Raw genomic sequence first — 24,810 nt, forward strand, 5'->3', positions numbered from 1 at the left:
TAAAACGATTTGAAAAATGTTTTTCAGCAGACAAAATGATATTCAAAGCACACTTTACTCGTAGTGCATGTATTTAATATTTAACTTTTGCGCTTATATAAACAAATAAAGGCCGTCCTAATCCAGCATCTAACCTCACATTACCTTGCACTTCCATTAGCAGGCAGCTCTGTTTGCACACACTCCTCGAGCTTCTTTTTCAAATGTCGCCTTCCGAATGCGTGCGTTTTTTTGTGTGTTTTAAGATTGTCCTTCCGGTTAAAGGCTTTCCCGCAGACGTCACAACTAAATGGTTTGTCGCTCTTGTGCACCAAGAAGTGTTTCATTAATCGTGTTCTGTGAATTGAAATTTGAAGTTAAATTGTAGCTTACAGTTTCCCCGCTTTGCCAGTTAAGTACAAACTACTCACTTCGTTAGGAACAGCCTATCGCAAACGGTACACTTGTGCTTCGGTTCCTCGAAATGGATCTGCCGGTGGCGTGCGAGCGATGCACGATATTTGAACGATTTTCCACACACCGCACACAGATGCACACGCTCGGTGGCGTGCGTTTCCCGATGCTTGCTGCGGCCCGTTGTGCTTGGAAACTCCTTATCACAGAGATCACACTTGTACATCTTGTCACGGGTATGCAGATTGATGTGATTTTTCAGATTGGAACTGTTAAGGAAAATCTTCGGACAGTGCGGACACTGATAGGGGCGCTCATTATTGTGCCAGCGCATATGGGCTGCCATGTCGGTACGCGAAACGCCACAGATGGTACAGATTTTTGCCAACGATCGCTGTCTTCGTTTCTGTTGTCCTAATTGCTGGCTAGATGCTTTTCGTTCCGTACTTTCTTTCGCTTTTTTTGGCCGTCCTCGTTTTCGCTTACCGACGGCAGCTGTATAAACTTCCTTCCCAGATCTTTCCTCATCAGAAAGCTTCTTTACCGTTGCTGAACTGGTAGATTGTCCATCTGGCACAATGATTAATTCGGCCGGTTCGGAGTGCAGATGTATCTCGTCTATTACGACGTGTTCCTCTACTTGTTCCTCCTTGAATTCCACATTGTCTTTCTCTTCCACCGAAACTTCCTGATCCTGGAAGGTTATTTCGTATGCAGTAACGCAATGAGTCCCTTCTTCGAACGGGATAGTTTGCTCCAGAAAGAGGCGATTGTGTTGACGACAGCTTTCCCGAAACGTGTGCCATTCTTCTAAACGCTTCAAACAGGCGGCACAAATCAGTGGATCAAATGGGGAAGGATTTACCTGAAAACAGGACAAGTAGGTTAGTTATCAGATAGCACGATAGAGAAGTAAGCACCATTCGAACCACTTACACTTATTGCTAAATACTGTTCAATCAGTTCGTCCAGCGGTGTGGTAGATTCCTGATCCATGTCCAGCAACCGAAAGTTCGATATGCTGGCGAGTGTCGTATCGGTAATCGTACATAATCGGCAAGTGTGTTCCATCTGGATAAAAATTGTTGTTCAGAAAAAAATCTTATAAAATACAATACAGCGTCGAATTGTTTTGATATTGCACTTCTACTGTGGCTCATTTGTTTACAAGCAACTTTTTTGTTGGCATTATAACACCCACCTGTCAACTGCAGAAGGTTAATATATTTGATGTGGTAAGCTTGATTGTTAGTTTAAAAAAAATTCTAATTCATCTCAAATTCTTGAACCATTTATAAAAAAAAACATTCATTGGATCAGTTTTTGCCATGAAAAACACATTCTTCGTGCATTTATGCCCCTAACAAAACTCCAAAATATACAGTCATCATTCGACTGCACTTTGACTCGACAACCAAGCACTGTAAACCTACTCCCCGGCTAGCTCCCCGGAAAACGAAACACATTGACAACACGGCATCAAAACAATCGAAATTTTTGGGCAGACAAGGCAAAGTTTTAGCGATGAATCCAGCGGCAAAAATCACACACTCCGGTTTGGAAGAGGTTAACGTACCCGGGCCATTGTTTCTGAAAGCGGCGTAAGTACACTCCGGCAAAATAGTTGTGCTAGAAAATCTGTTCTAAATGCTGGATACCTTTCCCCGGTTTTATGCAGCCTCTCGGAGTGTGACGATCCGTTGAAAGCGATCGAATCGTTTCAGGTGGAAAATGGCATCTTGCTACCGTCGTTACGCCCGATGCTACCGTTGCTCGATCTGCATGGTGTACGGCGGTTGGATTTTCACACCTCCGTGCTGGAGGAATTGCGCGACAAGCTGATCGCTCACATCAACGAGCTGGGCGCGAAAGAGGGCCGTCAGCGGGATGCCAAGCTGAAGGAGCTGCTGGTGAAAAGTTTCCCGGTCGTGCGCGTAAAAGCACTCCGTCCGGTCGTTATGTGCATTCTGCGCAATACGCCGCACATTGAGGACAAGTATTTGCGGATTTTGGTACGTGACCGTGAACTGTACCAGGATACCGACACGGAGGTGAAGCGACAGATATGGCGCGATAATCAATCACTGTTTGGGGACGAAGTGTCTCCCCTGCTGTCACAGTACATCCGCGAAAAGGAACATATCCTGTTCGATCATCTGAATCTGAACAATCTGTTCTTCACACCAACACCGAAGGTACGCCGGCAGGGTGAGGTGGTACAGAAGCTAGCCCACATGATTGGCAACAGTGTGAAGCTGTACGATATGGTGCTGCAGTTCCTGCGGACATTGTTTCTGCGTACGCGCAACGTACACTATTGCACGCTGCGGGCCGAGCTGCTAATGGCACTGCACGATCTCGAAGTACAGGACATCATATCGGTGGATCCGTGCCACAAGTTTACCTGGTGTTTGGATGCTTGCATCCGAGAGAAAAACGTCGACATGAAACGTTCGCGCGAGCTGCAGGGTTTTCTCGATAACATCAAGCGTGGCCAAGAGCAGGTGCTGGGCGATCTTTCCATGACGCTGTGCGATCCGTATGCGATCAATTTTCTGGCAACTTCGGCCATTAAAATTCTGCAACATCTCATCAACAACGAAGGATTGCCGAGGGAAAACCTCATTCTGGTACTGCTTCTCCGCATGCTGGCGCTTGGCCTGTCCGCCTGGGTTATGATCGATTCGCAGGATTTTAAGGAACCGAAGCTGGACAGCCAGGTGGTGACGAAGTTTCTACCCGCCCTAATGTCGCTCATGGTGGACGATCAGGTGCGCCATCTGCACTCCAAGCTACCGCCGGATGAGCGCGAAAGTGCCATCACCATCATCGAACACTCGGGACCGGCGCCGGATGCGGTGGAAGCCTACATTCAGGAAAATGCCGTCGCCTCAATACTCGCGATGTACTACACGCTGCACACCGCACGTCAGAAGGATCGGGTCGGTATACTGCGCGTGATGGCCATTTTGGCCTCGTGCAAGGATGACCGTGCGTACGAAGATCCGTTCCTTCACTCGCTCATCGCACTTATCATACCGATGTCGGAGGAGTTTGCTAACGAAGACTTCTGTACCGGACTGTTCGATGAGTTTCTGTTTGCCGGTCTTACGCGGGATAATGTAACTCGCCACATGCTCAAGCTGCTCTGGTACATCCACCAGAAGTTGCCGCAGGCACGACTGATGACGTTGATGAAGGCACTCCAACCGACGGCCCAGCACCACGAGAGTGTACACAAGCTGTATGAAAATCTACAGAAACGGGTCGGTGCACTGACGCAGGAACCGCCAGCGGAACCGATGGAGACGGATTTTGATTCTCCGTTAAAAAATGTTCCCACACCAGGGCCACACTATGTGAGTTAAGACATAATAGCCGACCCTAGCAACCAAATCTCACTTCTCACCATAGTGAAAAATGCGATTTTGTTCCTATGGTTTAAGCATGAATGTACTAATGAATATATAAGGTAATAAAGTAAGAACCTACACACCAACCCGTTTTTTTTTTCATTCATTCAATGCCACTTTTGGTTTATTTTGATATTTTTTCACGAGAGCGACACATACATAAACGATTGCCTGATATAAAAATTAGTCCCATTAAACACATACATACACCTTTTCACTTTCTCTGCCGTACATACATTACACAGTGCATAATACGCGATCCTTTCTCTTACACAAAAAAGAAACAATCAACACTGATGTCCTTCCTCTTCTCCCATGAATCATATAATCTAATAAATAGTAAGCTGTAGTAGATAACCGATAAAACTATGCGCGCGCTACATGGGAGACCATATCCTGGGGGCTTTGCAGTTGCGTAGCTTTAGGGACAGAAAAGAAGGAGAGAGAATACTAAACTAAAAGCGGCTAATCTATCTTTACGACGACAGTTTGCACAATTTAATATCTAATACAGTAACGTTTTTTTTTGAGGAGTGCGCCATTAATCGAACCGAAAATACATCCTTTTGGTAACTGTGTTTCGTCTGGCGAAACACAGTGTAGGATGGCGAGCAGTCTGCATGTGTGTCCTGCCATTTGGAATATCTCTCTATCTCTGTCTCTCGTCTAGAATATGAGAAAATTGGTGATGTGTGTCCTGCAGCTATTTTCTTCCTGGTATAGTGAGCAGGTATTTCTCACTATAGTGAGAAGTGAGAATTGGTTGGCTTGGTTGTTACCTGGATTTAGGCTCACACACGGTGTACAAGAGCTCACTTAAGCTCGCGATTATCTGGTATTAGCTTACTCATAAAGACCTCTTGAATAATGCTGAGTCAAGCTAGCTTATTACCGCAGAAAAAATCTTCCTCGCTTAACGATCATCTAAATGAGCTTTTCCCTGTTCAACATTTAAAAAAAAGGAACGCAAAGGAAAGGCGCGCATCGTGCGCACAGTAAATCTTAAACATTAATTTGGTGCTCGCAGTGTGTTGTGTTACGATTGTAGTTGAAATAATAGTGCACCTTACAACACTACACACTTACTATCTGGTGTTTTCCATTCTCTTTTTTCTCTCGTTTGTTTAATATCATTTTACCATACTTAAAAAAAAGAAGCAAAGTTGCAGTGGCAGCTCGGGCACGTGTGGAGAAGTTTCGGCGAGGAATAACTACAAACATGGGGACGCGGCAAAAAGGTAGGCGAGGGAGAGTGGGATGTGGAATGGTGAGCCTTCTGGCTTCCACTGCTCAAAGGATCCGACAGCAGCCCTTCTTGTCCCGGTTTGGCTGTGGGACCGTGCTTTGGCTTTGTTTCTTTCTGTTCGAAATGTCCCGTATCAGATCGTAAAAGATCTACGAATATGTTGTGCAGTTATACAAACGATCGGACAACAAAACAAAAAAGATAAAAAAAAGATCGAGGAAAAGAGAAAGGGAATATAGTACTCATTATGGTTTAAAAATAAAATACAATCATACACCCGCAAACACACGCCAAACGTATTACAGAGTTTGCATAAATATTTAAAATATCTTTAATTACGAAAGCATTTTGTCGTCACAGAAAGCTGCTTGCTTTACAACAGAGAGGAGCATTAGATCTGATGATCCCTGATGGTGTGAATGATTCTTCTGTTTTTATTACGTTTTGTTAACACAACACAGCAACTTGAACATGTACATTAAAATGTGAAAGTAATTGGCGTGTATTAATAGCAGTTAATGTGTCGTTACAGTGGCTTTCAGGTAAAGTGGGACCGATTCCGACTGTTGAAGAATCCTTCATCGCTGTCTATTGCACCATTCCTAACTATTTATGCAAGAACTTTCATTCAGTAAGTGTCCTACAATTGGGATTACAAACTATCCATTTTGAATCTTCCTTTTCATATACGACAAATACGTCAAAATAACTCGATTTTGATAGCTCATTTTTTGAATGTTGAAAAATGGTATAATCACTGGGACAACAAAAAGCCCCTTTGGAGCATCATGAAGCGCCATTTCAAGGTAGACCGTTTTGGTAGTAAGAAATTCCTTTATCTATGAGGTCTCTTAGTCGCGTAGCCGGACTTGTTATATGGAAAAACTTGTATAAAAAGGTACTCGTTGTGAGGTTTTTAGAATACTGATACTGATTGCCCTGCAGGTGCAACGAAGCCGTATTCGAATGAGAAATGTGTCCCATTTTAGATGAGTGCCACTATGTAATTCCAGTTTTGATTCCCTGTTAATCAAACGCGCAACAAAAGCGTGTAAATGTATACCGTGTGTATGTGTGCAGAGCGAGAAGATGCAGTTTTTGTTTGACCTCCAGTAACATGAATGTGAATTAGACCAATGGTTTTGCAGCAAGGGAGTTAAGGAATACAACAATACAACCGTTAAATTAAAAACGAGCACGTGGATCGAATCCATCAAAAGAGAAAAGCATCACAGCAAGAGATAGAGAACGAGAGAGAGAGAGATAGAGTGAGATATACAGACACAGCTTATAGCATTTGACCTACTTGGATAATAGAAAGTCATAAAAACAGTTGTTAATACATCACATTCAGTTGGTTCCGTTGCTGTGTCCTCTATTTTGTATACAGAAGAACTCATCCGCGTGAGAGCGCATTAATTTAAAACAAAAATTCCGCAATTACATCATCGTAATGGTAGCCTATATGCGATGCTATTTTGGGAGAGGGTGTACCGAGGAGAAATTACATTCAACATAACTAAGCTTACTAAACAGGACAAACAACCAAAAACTCCTTAACGCTTACGGATAGGACAATACAAACGATGGCGATTATGCCGAAGCTTTTGTAAGCACCGAGAGCAATCATAGGAAACTAGCTTTTTTTTTCGTTCCTTGTCCAAACCCCGATCTGATGATCTGGTTCCTGCCTATCCTATAATCCGAGAGCTGTACACCCTCGGAACACTATCTTATCCCTTTTTGCCTTAAAGTAATAATGGTTACTAAATAGCGAAGTGTGTCCTTTGCTTTGTGTGTGTGTGTGTCTCTGCTATGTGCCGAGAAGGGTGATGTGTGTGTTTCTGCTATATTAAAAAAAGGCTAAACACAAAACAATCGATTTACCGAAACACAAATAAGCCACCCCAATGTACTATCGTGTCGGATAATCTCATGGTGCTCCCTTTCTTCTTCTCTGTCCGCGGTTTTGTTCGTTCGTTTAGTTTTGTATGATTCCTGAAGAATACGTGAGTATTTGTTGCCCACTTGTTGCTAGTAGTAGTAGTAGTAGTTGTTGTTGTTGTAGTAGACACGATACCCTCTACTTTGCCCTGTACGGAGCCACCGAGTGCCAATACATGCTTCCACCGTGCGGGAAGAACCTGTCAACCACCGTGATGCCAGCGTGATGGCCGCTCTATAATGGCATACATTTGATTTTTCGTCGTTTCGATTTGTCCTTAACGCGACCGTTTGTGGTTTTGGAATCTTCCGTCTTGCGCGACCGTATCTGGCGCATCAGATCAAAGAACACCTGCAGGGGAAAAAGGTTCAGCACAGCACGATTGTTTGCTTTTCCATTGTTTCTTTTGGGGACTGGAATTTTATGTATGTGTGTGTTTGTGTGACTCAGGGAAGGCTAAACTAAACAACGGATAACGTATTTCCAAACCACAAAACAAGTGTCCACAAGCTTTAGAAACAACCTCATAATATATTGCTATATCGTACGTTGCACAGTGTTTTAAACAAGTGAACGCTTGTTTGATTGCAAAACGGAAATTAATCAAAAACAATCGAGGATAGGAAGGTCATAAAGCAACGGAACCGGGGAGTAAAAAACAAACCGAAAACGGCAACGATACTCTTCCCCCTGTTTTATGCAATTCATGCAGGGGATATTAGATTTTAAGCTAAATCGAATGCGGCAAATGACGTTTTTCTTTAACGATACTACGAGATCCAGCGTCCTAATAATTCCCCGTACTATTCTTGAAAAAAAAAGAACTATCCTGGTCTCAAAAATTAGTGGTTCTAATGATCGCTTCTTAGACGGGTAGTAAAATTGCCACTCAGTGAATGAAAAATTCCATTATATGATTGCAAAGATCCCTTGCAAAAGCATTTCTCCGAACCACTCATCAGATTGCGTAAAATAGATTTAGAATAGAAGATAAAGTTTTACTCAGTGGAAAGAGCAATCGCTAGTACCAGAACTACATCTAAAAAGAGTAAATAATGTCGTACATGTTTGTTCGCGCATTTGCCTATTCCCAAAAGCCATTTCCGGAGGATTTGTGCATACATTACACATGCAAAAACATAATTAAATTATGCATTCGAAATGAAATAACAAACTGACCCTTGGTGCGATGATTAAGCGACAAAAAAAAGCAAACAAAATGTAAAATAATCAACAATTGTACAGTGGACAAAAAGCTAACAATAACTAAGGGGAGGAGGGCCAAAACAAAAGCGTACAGAAAAAAAACGACTCCAGCAGGAAGATGACTAATCAACGGCAAAGGGCAAACGATAAGGGCATGGTAGTTAAGCATCACGTACACAAACACACAAACATAAATACACAGACGCACACACACACACAATGCCGGGGAATACGATATCACATACCTTGTCCACATTTTCGCGTGTTTTAGCCGATGTTTCAACGTATGGCACACCCCACTGTTGGGCACGGGATTGACATTCCGCTAGCGGTACCTTCCGTTTGTCATTCAAATCGCATTTATTGCCCACCAGCAGAAATGGAATATTTTCATCGTTCTTCACACGTAATATTTGTTCCCTGTTGGTGGAACGTTTGTTTGGGGGAAGGTGGTGGGAGAGAAAAAAAAGCAGATCCATCAATTAGCGACATCAAGAGGGGGTGTGACTGGGTCCCATTCTATTAGTCATCGTCACATGATGATGATGATGATGATGCACCAGCACACTTACCGGAATTCCTGAGTCGCCTGAAAGCTATCGTCTTCCGTGATGGAAAACACACACAGGAAGCCTTCGCCGCTGCGGAAGTAATTGTCCCGGATGGCGGCATAGTCTTCCTGGCCCGCCGTATCGAGTATATCGATTTGGACCTCTTCACCGTCCAGTACCACCTACAACAAAAGAAATGGAGCGAGGGAAGCACAACAACCCCAAAACCAACCACAGGCCATCGTCGCCGCCACCCCCCGCCCGCCAAGAAAAGCGGAAAATACACGATAAATAACGGTGTTTTCACCCTTGCCCGAACTTTCCCACGTGTGAGAAATTAACATCACAATGGGCTTGTGTGGCCACGGCACCCCACTTCCGCCGCGCCCATTTCTGCGTACCTTTTTACGGTAGCTGTCCGCTTTCGTTGGTTCGTAGTCCTCCACGAACTCATCGTACATAAACTGTAGCGTTAGGGCGGATTTCCCTACACCGCCACTACCGACCATGATGACCTTATGGAGGGCCGGGCCCGTCGTTGGTTTCTTCGACATGCTCGCTAGCTAAAACGCACACGCAAAAATTAACTCGCGACACTCGAGCGAACGATCTGCTTTCTAGCGGAGGAAAGTTTGGAAAGTTTCCCAAAACAATTTATAGAAGCTTTTTGACAAACGCCCGTTTGACGTACGAGAGAAATGAAGTGTTTTTTTGGGTGTGTGGAAGGAGTGTGTGGAAATGGGACGGAAAGGAGGCGAAGTGTTGACACGCCTCGCTGTCAGAGTGCTGCCAATGGAGGTGCAGGTTTATACATCATAATTCGCTGGAAAAAATCTAATAAATTAATCAAACCTGAATCTAGACAAAGATTTACCTCGTTTTGAATCAATAATAGAATGAAAACGAACAAAATATCATGCAAATCTTTCTGAAACATCCCAAAAAGAAAACATCGCCACAGTGAATGTACCAAAACTTTATTCTAACAACCTTGTTTTAAAAGGCATGTGCCTGTGTGTGTGTGACGCGGCTTTGTTTATGTTTGCTAGCAACCTCATCACCGAAACGCTGCAAACAGTGTAAAACTTTCCCTATAGGTAAAGTAAGAGCTAGTCAGTGCTTTAAATCATTCCTTACACCTTTAGTAACAATAATTAATCTCGTATCAGTACTAGCATAAATCATCCACTATGCGACGACGGGAAATACCCACATTCACCTTCAAGCTGAGCGACCTGAAGGAGTACGAGCAAGCGAAACAAGATAAACTCGACAAGAAAGCGTGTCAGGCTGATAGTAGCAAGCAGCCGAAATCGACTACATCCCAACCGGCACGCAAATTACCATCAAATGTTAATTCATTTAATTAGGAAATAAGACCGTTGTATCGTTGGAGCATGTTGGCTTTCCGGACGTTCAAATGATGTACCAAATATTGCAAAACAAGATGGTTAAAATATTTCGCGTTGAATAATTGGAATGATTCCCTAAATGTGAAAATAAGCCTGTTTTGCTCTCATACTTATAAAACCAAGTAAAGTTCGAATCATTTATTTAAAAACGAAGGCTTCATCGCCCGCAACCACATGAGCTTTTCCAGAGAACGGATCTGTCAAATATCGTATGAAAAACTACTCAAGCAGCAAAATGCTTCTCAAATGTCATCGAACTGTCGTTTTTAGAACATTTTGATAAAACAATTTTTTGCAACTTTCATGAAAATAAAATGTTTAAAAAGGTGTAAAAAAATTTTTAATAATATTATTCTAGAATTTATCTAAAGAAAACTATGATCAGTATGAAGTCTCGAATCATCCAATGATCAAGTGAACTACAATCCCGCACGCAGTTGACAGAGGGGCTGGTCAACCTTGCGGCACAGTGTGGCAGCGCATATCTACAAAAATTCTGACCACACCGTCTTGTTATTAGCTCCGGTGTTGTATAATTCATTTTCTGAACAAATTGTCATCCGGTAAGTTTTTACGTAATCAGTGTTATTTTCCCCATTTCCCTAGTTTATCTTTTAGGTATAAGCTACCGTACGATCTTGTTCCTGTTTCTTACTAAAATCATCGTCCATTTTCTTTCTGCAGATAATTTGTTCGAAAAATAACCCGACCACCCCCACGAAACTAGCGACTCGTGTCCGTGTCCCGTAAAAGAAAAGAAACATCTGCTGCAGGATGTTTTCGACGATGAAAACGCTCATGACCAGCGCGGTCCGAGCGGAACAGATTATGGCCCGGTCGTACGCGGCCAAGGCAGCGGCAAAGGCTGCCGCCGGTGCACAGGGCAAGGTTGTGGCCGTCATCGGTGCCGTCGTGGATGTGCAGTTTGACGAGCAGCTGCCCCCGATTCTGAACGCGCTGGAGGTGCAGGGCCGTAGCGCCCGACTGGTGCTGGAGGTTGCGCAACATCTGGGTGAAAATACCGTGCGCACGATTGCCATGGACGGTACCGAAGGTTTGGTGCGTGGCCAGCGTGTCCTCGACACTGGCTCGCCCATCCGTATTCCGGTCGGCGCGGAAACGCTCGGACGCATCATCAACGTGATCGGGGAACCGATCGATGAGCGTGGTCCGATCGACACCAACCTGTCTGCCCCGATTCACGCCGAAGCGCCCGAGTTCATCGAGATGAGCGTAGAGCAGGAGATTCTGGTGACGGGCATTAAGGTGGTGGATCTGCTGGCCCCGTACGCCAAGGGTGGCAAGATCGGTCTGTTCGGTGGTGCCGGTGTCGGCAAGACTGTACTGATTATGGAGCTGATCAACAACGTCGCGAAGGCGCACGGTGGTTACTCCGTGTTTGCCGGTGTCGGTGAGCGTACCCGCGAGGGTAACGATCTGTACAATGAGATGATTGAGGGTGGTGTCATCTCGCTGAAGGACAAGTCGTCCAAGGTCGCGCTGGTGTACGGTCAGATGAATGAGCCGCCCGGCGCCCGTGCCCGTGTCGCCCTTACCGGACTGACCGTGGCCGAGTACTTCCGTGACCAGGAGGGACAGGATGTGCTGCTGTTCATTGACAACATTTTCCGCTTCACCCAGGCCGGTTCGGAGGTGTCTGCCCTGCTGGGTCGTATCCCGTCCGCTGTCGGTTACCAGCCAACGTTGGCCACGGACATGGGTAGCATGCAGGAGCGCATTACCACGACGAAGAAGGGTTCGATTACGTCGGTACAGGCCATCTACGTGCCGGCTGACGATTTGACCGATCCGGCTCCGGCCACCACCTTCGCTCACTTGGACGCCACCACTGTGCTGTCGCGTGCCATCGCCGAGCTGGGCATCTATCCGGCTGTCGATCCGCTTGATTCGACCTCGCGTATCATGGACCCGAACATTATCGGCGCGGAGCACTACAACATTGCTCGTGGTGTGCAGAAGATTCTGCAGGATTACAAATCGCTGCAGGATATCATTGCCATCCTGGGTATGGATGAGTTGTCCGAGGAGGACAAGCTGACTGTTGCACGTGCCCGCAAGATCCAGCGTTTCCTGTCGCAACCCTTCCAGGTGGCTGAGGTGTTCACTGGCCATGCCGGTAAGCTGGTACCGCTCGAGGAAACCATCAAGGGCTTCACCAAGATTCTGAACGGTGAGCTGGACCATCTGCCGGAAGTCGCCTTCTATATGGTCGGCCCAATCGAGGAGGTCGTCGAGAAGGCCGAACGTTTGGCTAAGGAAGCTGCCTAAGTTGCGCTCCGATCAGATCAGACGAAGAATAGAGGTGTGCGGGTTTGACCGGTTCCATCGGTCGGGATTACATTCCTCCCAAAACTTCCATCAAGTGTAACCGGCGGTGAACCGGCGGCCAGGCATAACTCCATTCCCGGCAGGCCCGTTAGCGACGGCCAGCGACTATTAGTGCGTTAGTTGTGTAAGCGAATCCAGTAAACAGTCAAACACTCATACCCCAATCGATATCCAAGGCGAAAAGGAAAAAACTCTGCTGTAATTGTTTGTTTCTCCGAGCGAAATGAAAATAGGAACGAAAATCGTAATGACCAACTTTTGCGTTATGATTTTACTTTTTATATTTCCTAAAGAAAAGTCTTCCACGCTTGTTGTCAGTCGCTTAGCGCAAATCGTGCTTCACCTTGCGAGGTATTGTTGCCGCACGCAGGTACGGATTATCGATCGGAGCCGGTACATTAGCGCTGGAGGATGATTGTCCGGAATTGCTAACCCCACCCGGCGTCGAATCACCCTTCCCGGCGGATGGAGAAGAAGCATCCTCTACCTCTACCTGCTGTTTGGCTTCCTGTTGTGATCTTTTCTCCTCCTTTTTAGGACTTTCCCCATCCTCGTCGTCATCATCGTCCGCGTCCGCTTCTTCCTTCGTTTCCGTCGGGTCTTCCTTCCGGTTCGCTACGAGATAGTAGTATTCGAGCTCCTCGAAATCAAATATCTGATCGCTTGGGTTGAGTGCTTGAAGATACGGTGGAAAGGATGGTTTGCAGGCAATCAGCGGGAACATTGGATTTTCTTCGTTCTCGAACAGTGTGTCAATTTCACTCGTTTTGGCGAGGAATTTCGTTAACGCTCGTTCTACGTCTCGCTGTTGCTGGGCTGCCTTCTCGCGGATCACTTCATACTCCGTTACCGGTTGTTTGTGGGTCTGTAGTAACAAAAAGAACGGAACAGATACAAACTCCAGTTAAATCCTGAATCTTCCAGAACCAGTCCGAAACTCTATGTACATTTCAACCAAACAAATAATACTCACCGGCGTCCGGATGTATGCATGCGGATCGGGAAACTGTGGCAAATGGTTCGGAATGTACGATGGGTGCGGTATTTTCTGTCCCGCCTGCAGTATTGATTGCTGCTTTTGGGCCTGTGCTTGCTGTGGTTGGGGCAGCGTATGACGACTTTCCCGCTTTGCAAACGTTTCCAACCCCCGTACCGATATGCCCATATTGATCAGTGACACTATCACATCTCCTATGACGGGCTGTGTGCGGCCTGCTAGTTCACAGTAATTTCTTGCCGATTGGCCCAACTCTACGAGAACTGAAAAAGAAACCCCGGTATGAGACCATCTTCAAAATAATTTTCCCCCGATCCGATAGGTATCCCAACTTACAGCTCTGCATCATTTCGGTGAGCGTTTCCAGTGCATCCCGTTCCGCTGTGGCAAAGCCCGCTTCCTCTAGCTGGGACGATATGGCCATCGTTAGATAGCGTCTACGTGCCATTAATGTAGCGTTCAGCTCAGCCATGGTGCGTGGAAATTCGAACAAAATATGGTATTGAATTCTACTTCCAGAGCTCCGCACTTGAGATGTGTTTTATTTGTTTACTTTTTGTTCGCTTTTGACAGCTCTATTTCGCCTCGAAGTGTTAAAATGTGCGTCTTTTTCGCCCTTGCTCTAGGAATCAAAACATTGAGTATTTGAAAATTTTGGTTGTATTAGGTAAATTGCTATTAAATGACAAAATAAGTGGAGAAGTTCAAAATCATGTTTAAGTAAGTTACAGTGTGTATTACTTAACTTAATTACTTATCGACACACTTGTCCCGATTTCCGCTAAAAAAATTATCATAAGCTCATCCCGAAACGATACTCATATTTTATACATTATTTATTTATTTATTTCAATAAATATATAAGAGCCTTGGAGCACATTTGTCGAACAACACTGGTCTAAAAATGAGACGATTTATGAAATAGTTAATCCGTTTATCTATCACCCAACAGCATAAAAGTCCTGCAACGTCGTATGGTACAAAGGTACTCCCTTGAGAATTTGTGAATTTGATTCAACAATTCGTACCGCAACATAATCCCCAACACCAACCGGCCTTAAATCCTCCCTTCCAGCCTCCTGGCTAGATCTTATCGGACCGGCCGGTACAATTACTTTAACATTCCCATCATTACGACCGGCAAGATCCGTCCGGGAGCGCTTACTATATCCTTCCACCAGTATCAGCTCCGTCCGACCGATAAACTGCCGATTTAAGCATTCCGCTTCCTTCCGGTACGTTACAATCATCCTTCGAAGCCGTTCCTGCTTTACATCCCCCGGCACATCATCTACGTACCGTCGATGGGCGGTTGTTTTTTCTCGCATACTGTAAGCAAACAGGAACGCAGCATGATAGCCAATCGTCTCTATTAGGGAAACAGTATCGGCAAATTCTGGTTCCGTTTCGCCACAGAACCCGCAGATAAAATCACTCGATAGCGTTACGTTCGGTATGATGTCACGCACATCCTTAACGAGGTTTAAGTACGCTAGAATGAGAGAGAAATGTTAATTTTATTTTAAAAGCCAGTTACATGTGGCCTGACCGTAAAACTTAGAGTTGGAAAAGGCGAATCTTAATGAGAATTCTGCCAACACTAGTACAGCTTACCTTCCCGCGTGTAGCCACGTCGCATACGTTCCAACACCTGCGTACTGCCTGATTGTGCCGGTAAGTGTAAGCTGTTGCAAACGTTTCGATACTTCCCAATCGTTTCCAGCACATCGCGTGGAAAATCTTTCGGATGGGGCGATGTAAAGCGGATCCTCATTTCCGGTACGGTTTCAGCCAGCTCGGCAAGCAATTCGGCAAACCGCAGGCCACCCAGCTTGGTTTTGTAAACGGTACGAAATCCGGGTGCTAGCAGAGTTGCCTCTTTCATTTCCACCCCGGCCATTTCTTCGCTTGTATCCCGATAGCTGTTAACATTTTGTCCCAGCAACGTTACTTCTCGTATGCCTTCACTTTCCAGCTGCAACACTTCGCCGCGGATCGATTTAATTGGACGCGAACGTTCCTTCCCCCGGGTAAAGGGAACGATACAGTACGAGCACATATTATCGCAACCTCGCATGATGGAAACGTACGCAGTTTTTGACTTCCGGTCCAGCTTTACCGGAACCACATCGGCGTACGTTTCATCCAGCGAAAGTAACACGTTGATTGCTTTCTGTCCCTTCTGTCCGATTGCCAGCAAGCGGGGCAAATCTTTGTACGCATCCGGGCCAGCCACAACGTCTACGGCGTGTTCCTTTTCTACCAGCTGCTTTTTTAATCGTTCCGCCATACAGCCGAGCACACCGATCTGTAGTGGCTTTTGCTCGTTCGCTTCCCGTTTCTGTTTCAACTGCCGTAGATGTATTAACCGATTCCATACCGTATCTTCAGCTCCTTCCCTTATAGCGCACGTCATCAGGAGAACAATGTCCGCTTCCTTTACGTTTACCGTCCGTTGGTAGTCGTGCGTCTTTAGAATGGACCAAACAATTTCCGTATCGTTCGTGTTCATTTGGCAACCGTACACTTCGAGAAAAACTTTTCTTTTCCCTCCACGGAGCGTTTCGGGTGCTATGTATGGGACGGGCTCGCTGCGGTTGGCTATGTAGACGCTTCCCGGCTCGGTTGCATTGCGAATAAAATCTTGCAACGAAGGACCTTTTTTCAGATGGGCTGACCTCTTTAGTGTACTAAAAGCTGGGCTTTTTGGGCATGTCTTTGGGCAGGACTTAAGCAAAAGGGCAGGCCTTTTGCTTAAGATCGTTTGTCCTAGGTTGAGGAGTGAGTAGTTTCTTGCTAAGATGCTCATTGTACCTACAAATTTAAACATGAACAGATTGAAGAGGGTCATCTGCTTACATAAGAAGGGAAGATTTCTCTTACCAATACGGTAGAAATTTTTAACAAAACAATCTTCAGTTGTCTTATATAGCAAACTGCAATTTAATTTAGTTTGTCGTAAGTTAATTTACACATTTTTACACAAATTACACAGCAAAATCGGTTCAAGTTGCGGCTTTTTCGTTCCTTTGTTTACAAACAAACGTCAGCATGGCTTGCTCAGGCGAATCCGTCACCCACAGGGCAGGGGTGTACAACAACTATGGATGCTTGCTGATTGAACCTTTTACACTAAATTGCATACCTTTAGGCGCTTAAATTTCTAAAATACTTGAAGCTTTCCACAGAACAGTGGATTTACTTACCTTTTTTGTGTATTTTCCGGAGGAAAAGGACAGCCTGGCTAAAAAACATATAAAATTATGTTTGAATATCTGTTTTAGATCGTAAAATGACTACAATAAGGTTTCATATTTCAAAAACAATTGCAAAGATAGTAACGGAATCTTCAAATCGCATTTTTAGCTCTTTTCTTGAACGTCTGAACTCAGTGATCCTTCATGGGTATATCTTCCCAAACTTGTCCCCAAAATGCCGTTGTTTCGATAACGATTTTTTTTTTTGTAAATTCTAGAAAAACTTGAAATCGAATTTAGAAACAGAAGCCATGCAGATGCCGGAATGCTTGGGAACCGATCACCTGGGATCACCTTGGATGCTGAATGCGCGGGAAAATTTTCCAAAATCCGGCCCAACGGTCGCACTAACGGATCGGAAGCTGCACCTTTGACCCGTACGCCGGCCTGTCAGGATATTCCCGCATACTGACCATTAAATTTGCATTAATACAAAATCTTTGTCCAATTGTCATCTCACGGAGATGGACCCGCGTGGAACTGGTCCTGTAATAAAAGAGACGTTTCCCATTGTTATTATAATCAAATTAAACTACATGCTGCTACTGTCCCGTGAAAGCGTCAGTGTCAGCTTTTCTTGAGCAAAAAAAAAAAAAAAAACGATAACGGACTCACCATACAATGCGCCTAAATATTTGCCAAATATCATGTTTTCCTTCTTGCTTCAAACTGTCCCCGGAAGACACGACACAAAAAAAAGTTCTTTTCCCAGGACACAGGCCTATAATATCGCGGGAATTATTCGGAACAATTGAGATTTTACGACTTGTTTTCTGTATTTAATTAAATTATTCTTCTACCATCACCACCACCACTTCTCCGTCCCAGTTCATCACCGGTGCGTATTGGGTGCGTGTACGCAAAAATTGAATTCAATTTGAATTTCGAATAAATAAAGCCATTCATCGTTTCGGGAGGCTGCAGAAATCCGGTAACAAAAACTGCGCACGTCCTGTTCTTCTCCCAGCCAGAAGGGGTCAGCATCTTAAAGGACATTTGTCCGCTTTGCTAGTAATCCGCATGTGAAAAGTGACCACACCTTGCTCCGGTGCGAGCCGGTCGCTCACCCTCGATGCGTACCGTCAGATATGGAGGTTTTTTCCTCTCTCTCTCTGTGTTTTTTTTCATCGCTGCGAAGCCAACATTTCCTGCGTGTCCTTTGGGGACGGCGTCCATACGCACACCGCGTTACGCATTTCGTATCCAGTTTGACCACCGGGTGCGAGGGAAATACCCATTCCGCTCATCGGGAAATAGGATTCGCATTAAAAATCAGCACATGAAATAAATCTTGCCTACCTACCCTGGCCCATCACTAACAATGTAATTCTGATTTGAGTGAGACACCAGTACAGTCTTTTTTTTATTATTTCGTATGTTTGTTGTACGTGGCCAAACCTTCCCGAAGTTATTTTTTGGCGCCAAATGGTTCATCTTACCGGCTGCCGAGATCCTTCGGACCGTTACGTTGGTGTCTGTGTGAAAATTCTGGTTGAAAATGTGGGAAAGTTTGACCAAACGGTTACAGACGTATAATTAACGCACTACGCACATTTTGGTTGCGCGTGTAGCGTCAGCCATCTTTGCACCCTGGGATTCTGCGAGAAATAGAAGTTAAGAAAAGAGAAGAAAAAAATGTACACTACATGTATGTGGATTGTGCGTGTCGTCAAACGTTTGGCCGAGAAACGTTAGAAAAACGCATAAATTATAGGTTTTCTAACGGTGGAATTTGTGGACACTGCAGCTTGCAGCAAACGGTATCAAAATGGCTGCCAAATAAGCGTGCTTGTGAATACAGCTTTGGTCAGTTATAGCTAAGGTCTTTCGTTATTACATACATTACAGGTTCTGAAGGCGACTACGGTGTTAGTTTTGACACGAAAGAACCGATGCTCAAATCCCATTCTAATAAGTTTTGTAAGCCATTAGATGACCACCATGATCTGATAGGTCCTTAAGCCTGAGCCAAGAAGAGAGAAAAAGACAGAAAGATAGGAAGAGCGACGTGTGAAACGAGAGGATTGACCAAGGAGATGAGGGCCCATTCCTCGCGGTCACATATTTAATGTTAATGACTTGGCCCAATTGTTCAATCTCTGTAGCAAAGAGTTTCCAAAAGCCTTGTGATCCATCAAATTTTCGTCCAATTTAGAGGTACATTTAACATCTTAAGAGGCCTCCATGACTCTGGAGGAAGAGAATAAAGATTTCTCTTTCATCAGATGCTTAGTGAGTGTACTTAAAAGGTTGATACTGAACTTAGAGCAGCCATATTTAGTAATTTAAGTTCCAACGGTGACTTTTTCAATTGATGGCGGGTTTTTAACGAGCTTGCAAGGGGTTCCAAACTCACCAAGAATCATTTCCTGGTCAGCAGATTCAATGTTACAGGGATACTAACTTCCACTTCGCTCAGGGCTTCGATAGAGCTCAATCCACCACTGCTTGCGTCGTATCCGGGCCCTACCTAGCCTAAACCTTCTCAATGCCTCGTTGTCCAAAGGAACTTGTCGTTCTAGAGGCCCTAAAGACTCCTAATACTATGACAAGCTGGGTTTCTGAGCATCACATACATATCACTCACTGTTCACTCAATGGTTAAAGATTTCTTCATCATTACTACTGAAAGAATTGCATCGTAAAGAAGGAAAACCGCCTCAGAACGTAAACTACTGATAATTTTGTATTTGTAATCATAATACTTTAATCCTTCCATGAAGTTTCGGCCAAGTAGGGGTTCTGTTGGGGTAATCAAATCCCATCCAGACAGTATGCCCCAAGCATACTTCCCAAAACCCGGGTCGGTTGTATAGAAGACCCTCCTAGAATCCATAACGCCCAATGCCATCATTGGGACGCTCGATACAGCGTCTCGATTTGTTACCGAGCATCGGTATCATCACTCCGGTGCCGCTGTAAGCCAAACAAAGAACCGTTCCGCCATCTCCCGCCCATCTGCGAATATCGCATGCATCTCGGTGCGTGTGCATCATTCGGAGATGATGCTATTTATAATTTCCAACTTCCTCCCCTTTACCCGTTGCCTTGTTGTCCGCTCTGCATGAAAGTCAGAAAACGCACACGTGGTGCCGGTACGACTGTCGGATATTTCCGCTTTCTCCGAATACGGTACGGTATGGTGAGGTGGGTCTAACAGGGTAATAGAAATCTGGATGGCCGAAACACATTCCACCGCTAAAAATAGTTGCCTCTCATCGTCCTCATGGCCGGTGTGGTGAGTGTGCGGTTTTGTTTTTTGATGGGTTATTACTGATTTGGGCCTTATTTGGGTGATGATGATAAGTTTATCAAAGGGAGATCATGTTCGTCCTGATAATCTATGCAAGAGTTCAAAAAATTGGTTCACACGGGATAAGATCTGACTTTGATGGGTTGGAAATGGCTTACGTTTTGTCGATTCAGTGTAGCATGTATTTGATTGGTCGATTCAACGCGAAAGAGAATAGTTTTGAAGAACAGAAGGAATTGAAATCTAAGGAGAAACGCTTCCGCGGATAGGTGTGGTTGCCCCACAGGCCTTTGCAGATTTAGGAGCGGCAAGTAACAGGGTCGGTGAAGGGTGCTAATTTTATGTTTCCCAATCAATAAAGTAAACGTACTTTCAGGCATATTAAATCCGTCGTTGGAGTCTCATCTCTTCACAAAAATATTGCGAAGAAGCTCTTGAATAATTCTCGTACCTTTTCTCATGGTGTCCTTCTTAAGACTGTTCCCAATTTGATCGTATTTCTCATCTAATGTTTAGGAACGTTTAATGTCTCCAACCGATCTTCTCAAGGGAATCCCTTTTGAGGGTTTTTTTTTCATAATGTTAAGATCATAAATTGGAGTATTTTTTTCCTCTAGAATTAAGGCTTTCTTAGAGCCACTTATAAACCCCTTATCATAGATGTCCACTTACTCGCTTAACCCATCACGGACAGTTTATCAGCTCATCTTCGGTGCACATGTAACTCCGCGAAAAAATACAATCGGTTGCCGCTGACCGCGCCATTTTGTGCGCGCCAATTGGCCAATCCGTTGCATGGCATTATATTTTATGCAACCGCCGGTTTGCGAATGTGTCTATGTATGCGTGTGTGTGTGTGACACATGTGCATGCAAATGCATTACGCGTGCAATCTATCCCCCCACCCATTTCGATACGATGCGTGCTCTGTGTTAGTGTGCAGCGATAGAGAAGTGCAAGTGCAGGCTGCAACGATTGGGCAACACGGCGCCGCACTGCAATTGGACAAGCGTTTTATGCAAGTGCGAATGTGCAAGTGCATTTACCTCCCCTTCCTTTGGTATACCGATGCAACTGACCGATGTATCCCTCTGCCATTAAATAGTCGATATGTACATGTGCTCGTGGTTGGGAAAAAAGGGTTAGCATCCGCTTATTGGACAAAGAAATTGAAGCATGTGTGAAGAATTTTATAAAGCAGCATTAACATAAAGAAAACAATCAAACAGAAGGGAAATAAAAAAATGGCGATTTGCTAAGGAATGGTTAGCAAATAATCATGTTCATGGGTTCTTTATCTGTTCATTTCTATGCATGGGAACAATACTTCCTTTTTTTCCCGATTCTTCCTTAGCCCTAGACCAGGAATAGGCAAGCGGCTAGTTAAACTACCACGACTAGCGAATTTAAACGGCTGCATTGCTATTCCTTTTACATTTTTTGCATTGAGCATCGTCCCCGTCCGGAAAAAGGATTCCTGTTTCTTGTGTGCCGAATTGAATTTAAAAAACCGACACGCTAGGACATTGAAGGTAACACAGGTAATCGTACACAAAAATTATGCCGAAACCCGATGAGAACGTCGGTTGATGGGTCAGCTTAAGCAAACAGAGATTCCTAGACGGGTCTCAGCGAGCATAGCAAGACTAGGCTTTTGATGAGTGAGGGTTTCCTTTTCATGCCGTGCCAAATTTTGTACCAAAAAGGGATATGAAGGAACTTTCGCACGAAATGGTTGGGTTGCGCAACAAAAAAAAAGCTAATACATGTGGATCATAGGTTCATCCAGGTTCTATAAGGTGTAACAACAAATATTCTTAGTGTTTTGAGTAAGTATTATAATTTTGGAATAGTTTTTTTTTTACATTGGACTTAAGTTATGCATTAAATATTACCTTCCACTGATGGCATCAACAATTTCATAATCCTAGCGTTCACACTGAACTTTCACACTGAAGGGAAAATTCGAACATGTGGGGAGTGCAGGCTTCAAAATTACAACCCAATTTATTCCTGCCTAGAAATGCTTTTTCATACTAAATTTTCAGTCATAAATCGTTTACGTTTGAGCAGCTGTCGTATTCTGGAAAGATTTTCAAGATCTCGTAGCAGCGTTTTTTTAGGGTTTTTTTAGGGATAAACGGGAAAATTGGAGGACCTCCTTGAACCTTTATATGTCCAAGATGGAGGATTAACTTTTCGTCTATACCTCCAAAAAGACTGCCATAATGAAGATACTAAACTTTGGTATACTTTACTCATCCGAGCATAGAAAGTCACATTTTTTTGATCGGCATACGTAGTCATTCTACGTTGCTTTGATACAATCGGAGGCGAATTTAGCCCTTCTGATACCCTAGTCGAAATTGGTACTGGATGGCCCCTTCAATTGTGCTTCAGTTCGGGGCCTCCATTTCGAGCCGGGGGGGCTCACGCGTCCAATCAGTCCGCCACTAGGAAGATACAAAAAAAAATGCTCCCAATCGAGCCTAGCGGCCTCATACTAGAGCCATCTTCAATTAGATCCTTTTTTACGTAAAGAAATGGTTCACCCGTTCACATCCAGGTGGCGCGCTGGCTGGAAAGATCGTTGTCAATATAAACGTCAATCATCCTATAGCAAGGCAATTTTCAGTATCGAGTGTTGTTTACTTCTGTATAGCTATGATTTGCTAATTACTTTGGTTTAATTGATTAAGTTAGAAAGTGTTGTGCGTGTAAACCGGGTTTACAAGTGTTTTCTGGGCTAACGGTGCATAATAGGACTTAGAAATTATGTTATTTTGGTGCCAGTTGCTGGAAAACCGTTGCAAGCAAAAGAACAAACAATCGGAGCTGGAGGCAGCAGCTTCAGATTCTAGTTCCAATAGTGATAGTCAATGGTAACTGTGTTTAGTGCTGTGAATACTTTGTGAAATGAAGTTCATTTTGTGGGGAAGATGCAGAAGTAGCAGTGGAAGTGATTGTCTTCCCGGAAGATGTAGTGCTAGCTTTGGCGGGTTTAGCACCTCAGAGGCCCTAAACGGAATGAAAGGGGGTCTCAATCATATTGAATCTGCTGACCGGGAGAGGGGAGGGTTCTTTGTGGATTCGGGGCCCCCCTTACTAGCTTTCGGCCTCAGTGGCCGTCACTGAGTGCTGGTGAGTACGATGGTTAAAATGTACCATGAACAGAGTAAAACAAATCGGTTCCATTGCACTTGCGGTTACTAATCAACGTGGAAATTTGAATGTGTTTGTAAATATAGATTTCGAGCAATAACGATCATCTAGCAAAGTTATCCTGTGGGTGGAAGTGGAAAAAAGTGTGAAAAAAGTGGCATGTTTCCGAATAACAAAAGATACAAGGTAAGATCAGTACGTTCCTCCTTTTTCTTCTCACCGCTTTTGGTTATAGGAATCTATCATATCAATCAGTAGTGTACAATTGAATCTTCATCCCGACATGCAGCAGAACGTCATATACGAATATTAGATTCTACAAGCAGTACATGGCCAAGAGAATCGTTGTTTAGCTAGGAAAGACGTTTACATCCTGTATTTCTTGCTAAACTTTTTGATCAACTCAATTCAATTTTGGTTAGAATATGGACAGAAATAGGAATTTAGGGACGGTTGTCTTACTGCAATCGTCACGGTGCCTGGAACCGGTGTAACCCGTTCTAGATTTTGCATGCATTTGTCCTGTTTGGGAATTTGGAACCCGCCCGGCCAGGACAATAGTCCTGAAACCTTGACCTCTAAATTCTCATGACCCTTTTAAAACGTTACAATAAGGTAACATTTCACGATGTAAAAACATGTTTTGTCACATCTCAATATGGAGTATAGTTGAGAAAATGACGTTGAACTTTAGCTATTAATTATCCTTCACAAACACCAGATAGACATCGTTCGCAACATAAAAGCAAACGAATACTTTAGCCGAGCCGAACGAATACTAACCCTCTTGTCTTGGCGCTAATCTTTCCCATGTTCTAATGCACAGATCGGGTCCGTGTGAAGCAACCGAAAAACCATTTCACTTTCATCCGAGAACGGCTTTCAAGGCTAGTTCTAATACGACCATTTCCAGGAAGGATCGAAAAGCGATGATGCGATCCGCTGTTGCATCGCCGTGGGGTTTGTTTGCGATCCATCCCTCCATCCATCCTTCGTTACCCTCGGCCCTCTGCTCCCAAAAGTCCGCCCTTTTATTCCCCCACTACTCGACACGGCGCATCCCTTTCCTATGGCAGGCTATTTCAAATCTCAGACCACATTCCTTTTTTTTGCGTTTGCTTGCCGTTTTCTCCAAGGACAAACCGATGGAGAAACTGATCGGATGAAGCAAATAAAACTAACGACAAAAAAAGCAACGCATGGTAGAACGAGCTGCGAGCTAAGAGAGTGTGTTTTAGCGTGGTTGGCCCCATCCATCTAGCTGAACCTCTAAAACGGACCGGCGAAAGTCAAAAGAAATTAACTGGAACGGAAAATCAGGATCAATTTACAAGTAACCAAACGCACACAAAAACGGGCTTGTGGGCTGCTTTATTCTTTGCTTATTAAACGAAAATATTTATAGCAGTAGATCGTTTTTGTTGTTGAAGCGCTAAGTCGTCTAAACGAAGCGAAATTTAATGTAAAGAAGGTCTACCACTCGACTTCAGCCTAAAGCAAACATAACCTCATCTCACCGGATCCTGACTGCCGCATCTAGCACGAGGGGGTTCCTACGAGCAAGTACAACTATGATAAGATCCTCAAGTACACATGCTAGCCGTCAATCGAAAGCCTCACATAACG

The 24,810-nt window shown here is 44.3% G+C and overlaps 6 protein-coding genes across 8 annotated transcripts in view; 2 read left to right on the top strand and 4 right to left on the bottom strand.

The window, feature by feature from the left end:
- The window catches only part of LOC126568491 (ras-related protein Ral-a), a 337,581-nt gene extending 328,273 nt beyond the window's left edge, over window positions 1-9,308 (bottom strand). The window contains exons 1-4 of one of the 2 annotated variants that reach the window (XM_050224977.1): window positions 9,156-9,308; window positions 8,776-8,936; window positions 8,449-8,623; window positions 7,227-7,348 (exon numbers count right to left, since the gene is read on the bottom strand). In XM_050224977.1, the coding sequence (XP_050080934.1) occupies window positions 7,232-7,348; window positions 8,449-8,623; window positions 8,776-8,936; window positions 9,156-9,308 (606 nt within the window). In that variant the 3' untranslated portion in view covers window positions 7,227-7,231. Of the gene's footprint in view, window positions 1-5,096; window positions 5,202-7,226; window positions 7,349-8,448; window positions 8,624-8,775; window positions 8,937-9,155 lie in introns of those variants that run through there. The other variant, XM_050224978.1, reaches the window with a different exon arrangement.
- Window positions 141-1,464, bottom strand: LOC126567588 (zinc finger protein 501-like). The gene is made up of 3 exons (XM_050223805.1): window positions 1,330-1,464; window positions 411-1,258; window positions 141-336 (listed from the first exon to the last, which is right to left on the bottom strand). Exons 1-3 carry the CDS (start codon window positions 1,462-1,464, stop codon window positions 141-143), a joined length of 1,179 nt encoding a protein of 392 aa, XP_050079762.1.
- Window positions 1,916-24,810, top strand: part of LOC126568039 (negative elongation factor B) — a 150,520-nt gene continuing 127,625 nt past the window's right edge. Inside the window, exons 1-2 of one of the 2 annotated variants that reach the window (XM_050224440.1) lie at window positions 1,916-1,994; window positions 2,072-3,756. In XM_050224440.1, the coding sequence (XP_050080397.1) occupies window positions 1,918-1,994; window positions 2,072-3,756 (1,762 nt within the window). In that variant the 5' untranslated portion in view covers window positions 1,916-1,917. Of the gene's footprint in view, window positions 1,995-2,071; window positions 3,762-24,810 lie in introns of those variants that run through there. The other variant, XM_050224439.1, reaches the window with a different exon arrangement.
- On the top strand, window positions 10,936-12,474 carry LOC126568151 (ATP synthase subunit beta, mitochondrial-like). The gene has a single exon (XM_050224578.1). The coding sequence runs from the start codon at window positions 10,941-10,943 to the stop codon at window positions 12,453-12,455; it is 1,515 nt and encodes a 504-aa protein (XP_050080535.1). The 5' UTR covers window positions 10,936-10,940; the 3' UTR covers window positions 12,456-12,474.
- LOC126568368 (transcription initiation factor TFIID subunit 8-like) lies at window positions 12,838-13,984 on the bottom strand. Its single transcript, XM_050224833.1, has 3 exons — window positions 13,849-13,984; window positions 13,489-13,775; window positions 12,838-13,380 (listed from the first exon to the last, which is right to left on the bottom strand). Exons 1-3 carry the CDS (start codon window positions 13,982-13,984, stop codon window positions 12,838-12,840), a joined length of 966 nt encoding a protein of 321 aa, XP_050080790.1.
- LOC126568043 (CDK5RAP1-like protein) lies at window positions 14,454-16,321 on the bottom strand. Its single transcript, XM_050224445.1, has 2 exons — window positions 15,127-16,321; window positions 14,454-15,004 (listed from the first exon to the last, which is right to left on the bottom strand). Exons 1-2 carry the CDS (start codon window positions 16,319-16,321, stop codon window positions 14,454-14,456), a joined length of 1,746 nt encoding a protein of 581 aa, XP_050080402.1.

The sequence above is a fragment of the Anopheles maculipalpis genome, chromosome 2RL (assembly GCF_943734695.1).
Source record: "Anopheles maculipalpis chromosome 2RL, idAnoMacuDA_375_x, whole genome shotgun sequence".
Classification (NCBI taxonomy): domain Eukaryota; kingdom Metazoa; phylum Arthropoda; class Insecta; order Diptera; family Culicidae; genus Anopheles; species Anopheles maculipalpis.

Coding starts and splice junctions, on each gene's coding strand:
- LOC126567588 (XM_050223805.1), bottom strand. CDS start 1,464: ATGGAACACACTTGCCGATTATGTACGATTACCGATACGACACTCGCC. Junction 1,259..1,329: donor AACAGTATTTAGCAATAAGT/GTAAGTGGTTCG, acceptor TCCTGTTTTCAG/GTAAATCCTTCCCCATTTGA. Junction 337..410: donor GATAGGCTGTTCCTAACGAA/GTGAGTAGTTTG, acceptor TTCAATTCACAG/AACACGATTAATGAAACACT.
- LOC126568151 (XM_050224578.1), top strand. CDS start 10,941: ATGTTTTCGACGATGAAAACGCTCATGACCAGCGCGGTCCGAGCGGAA.
- LOC126568368 (XM_050224833.1), bottom strand. CDS start 13,984: ATGGCTGAGCTGAACGCTACATTAATGGCACGTAGACGCTATCTAACG. Junction 13,776..13,848: donor CACCGAAATGATGCAGAGCT/GTAAGTTGGGAT, acceptor TTTCTTTTTCAG/TTCTCGTAGAGTTGGGCCAA. Junction 13,381..13,488: donor ATGCATACATCCGGACGCCG/GTGAGTATTATT, acceptor TTGTTACTACAG/ACCCACAAACAACCGGTAAC.
- LOC126568043 (XM_050224445.1), bottom strand. CDS start 16,321: ATGAGCATCTTAGCAAGAAACTACTCACTCCTCAACCTAGGACAAACG. Junction 15,005..15,126: donor ACGTGGCTACACGCGGGAAG/GTAAGCTGTACT, acceptor CTCTCATTCTAG/CGTACTTAAACCTCGTTAAG.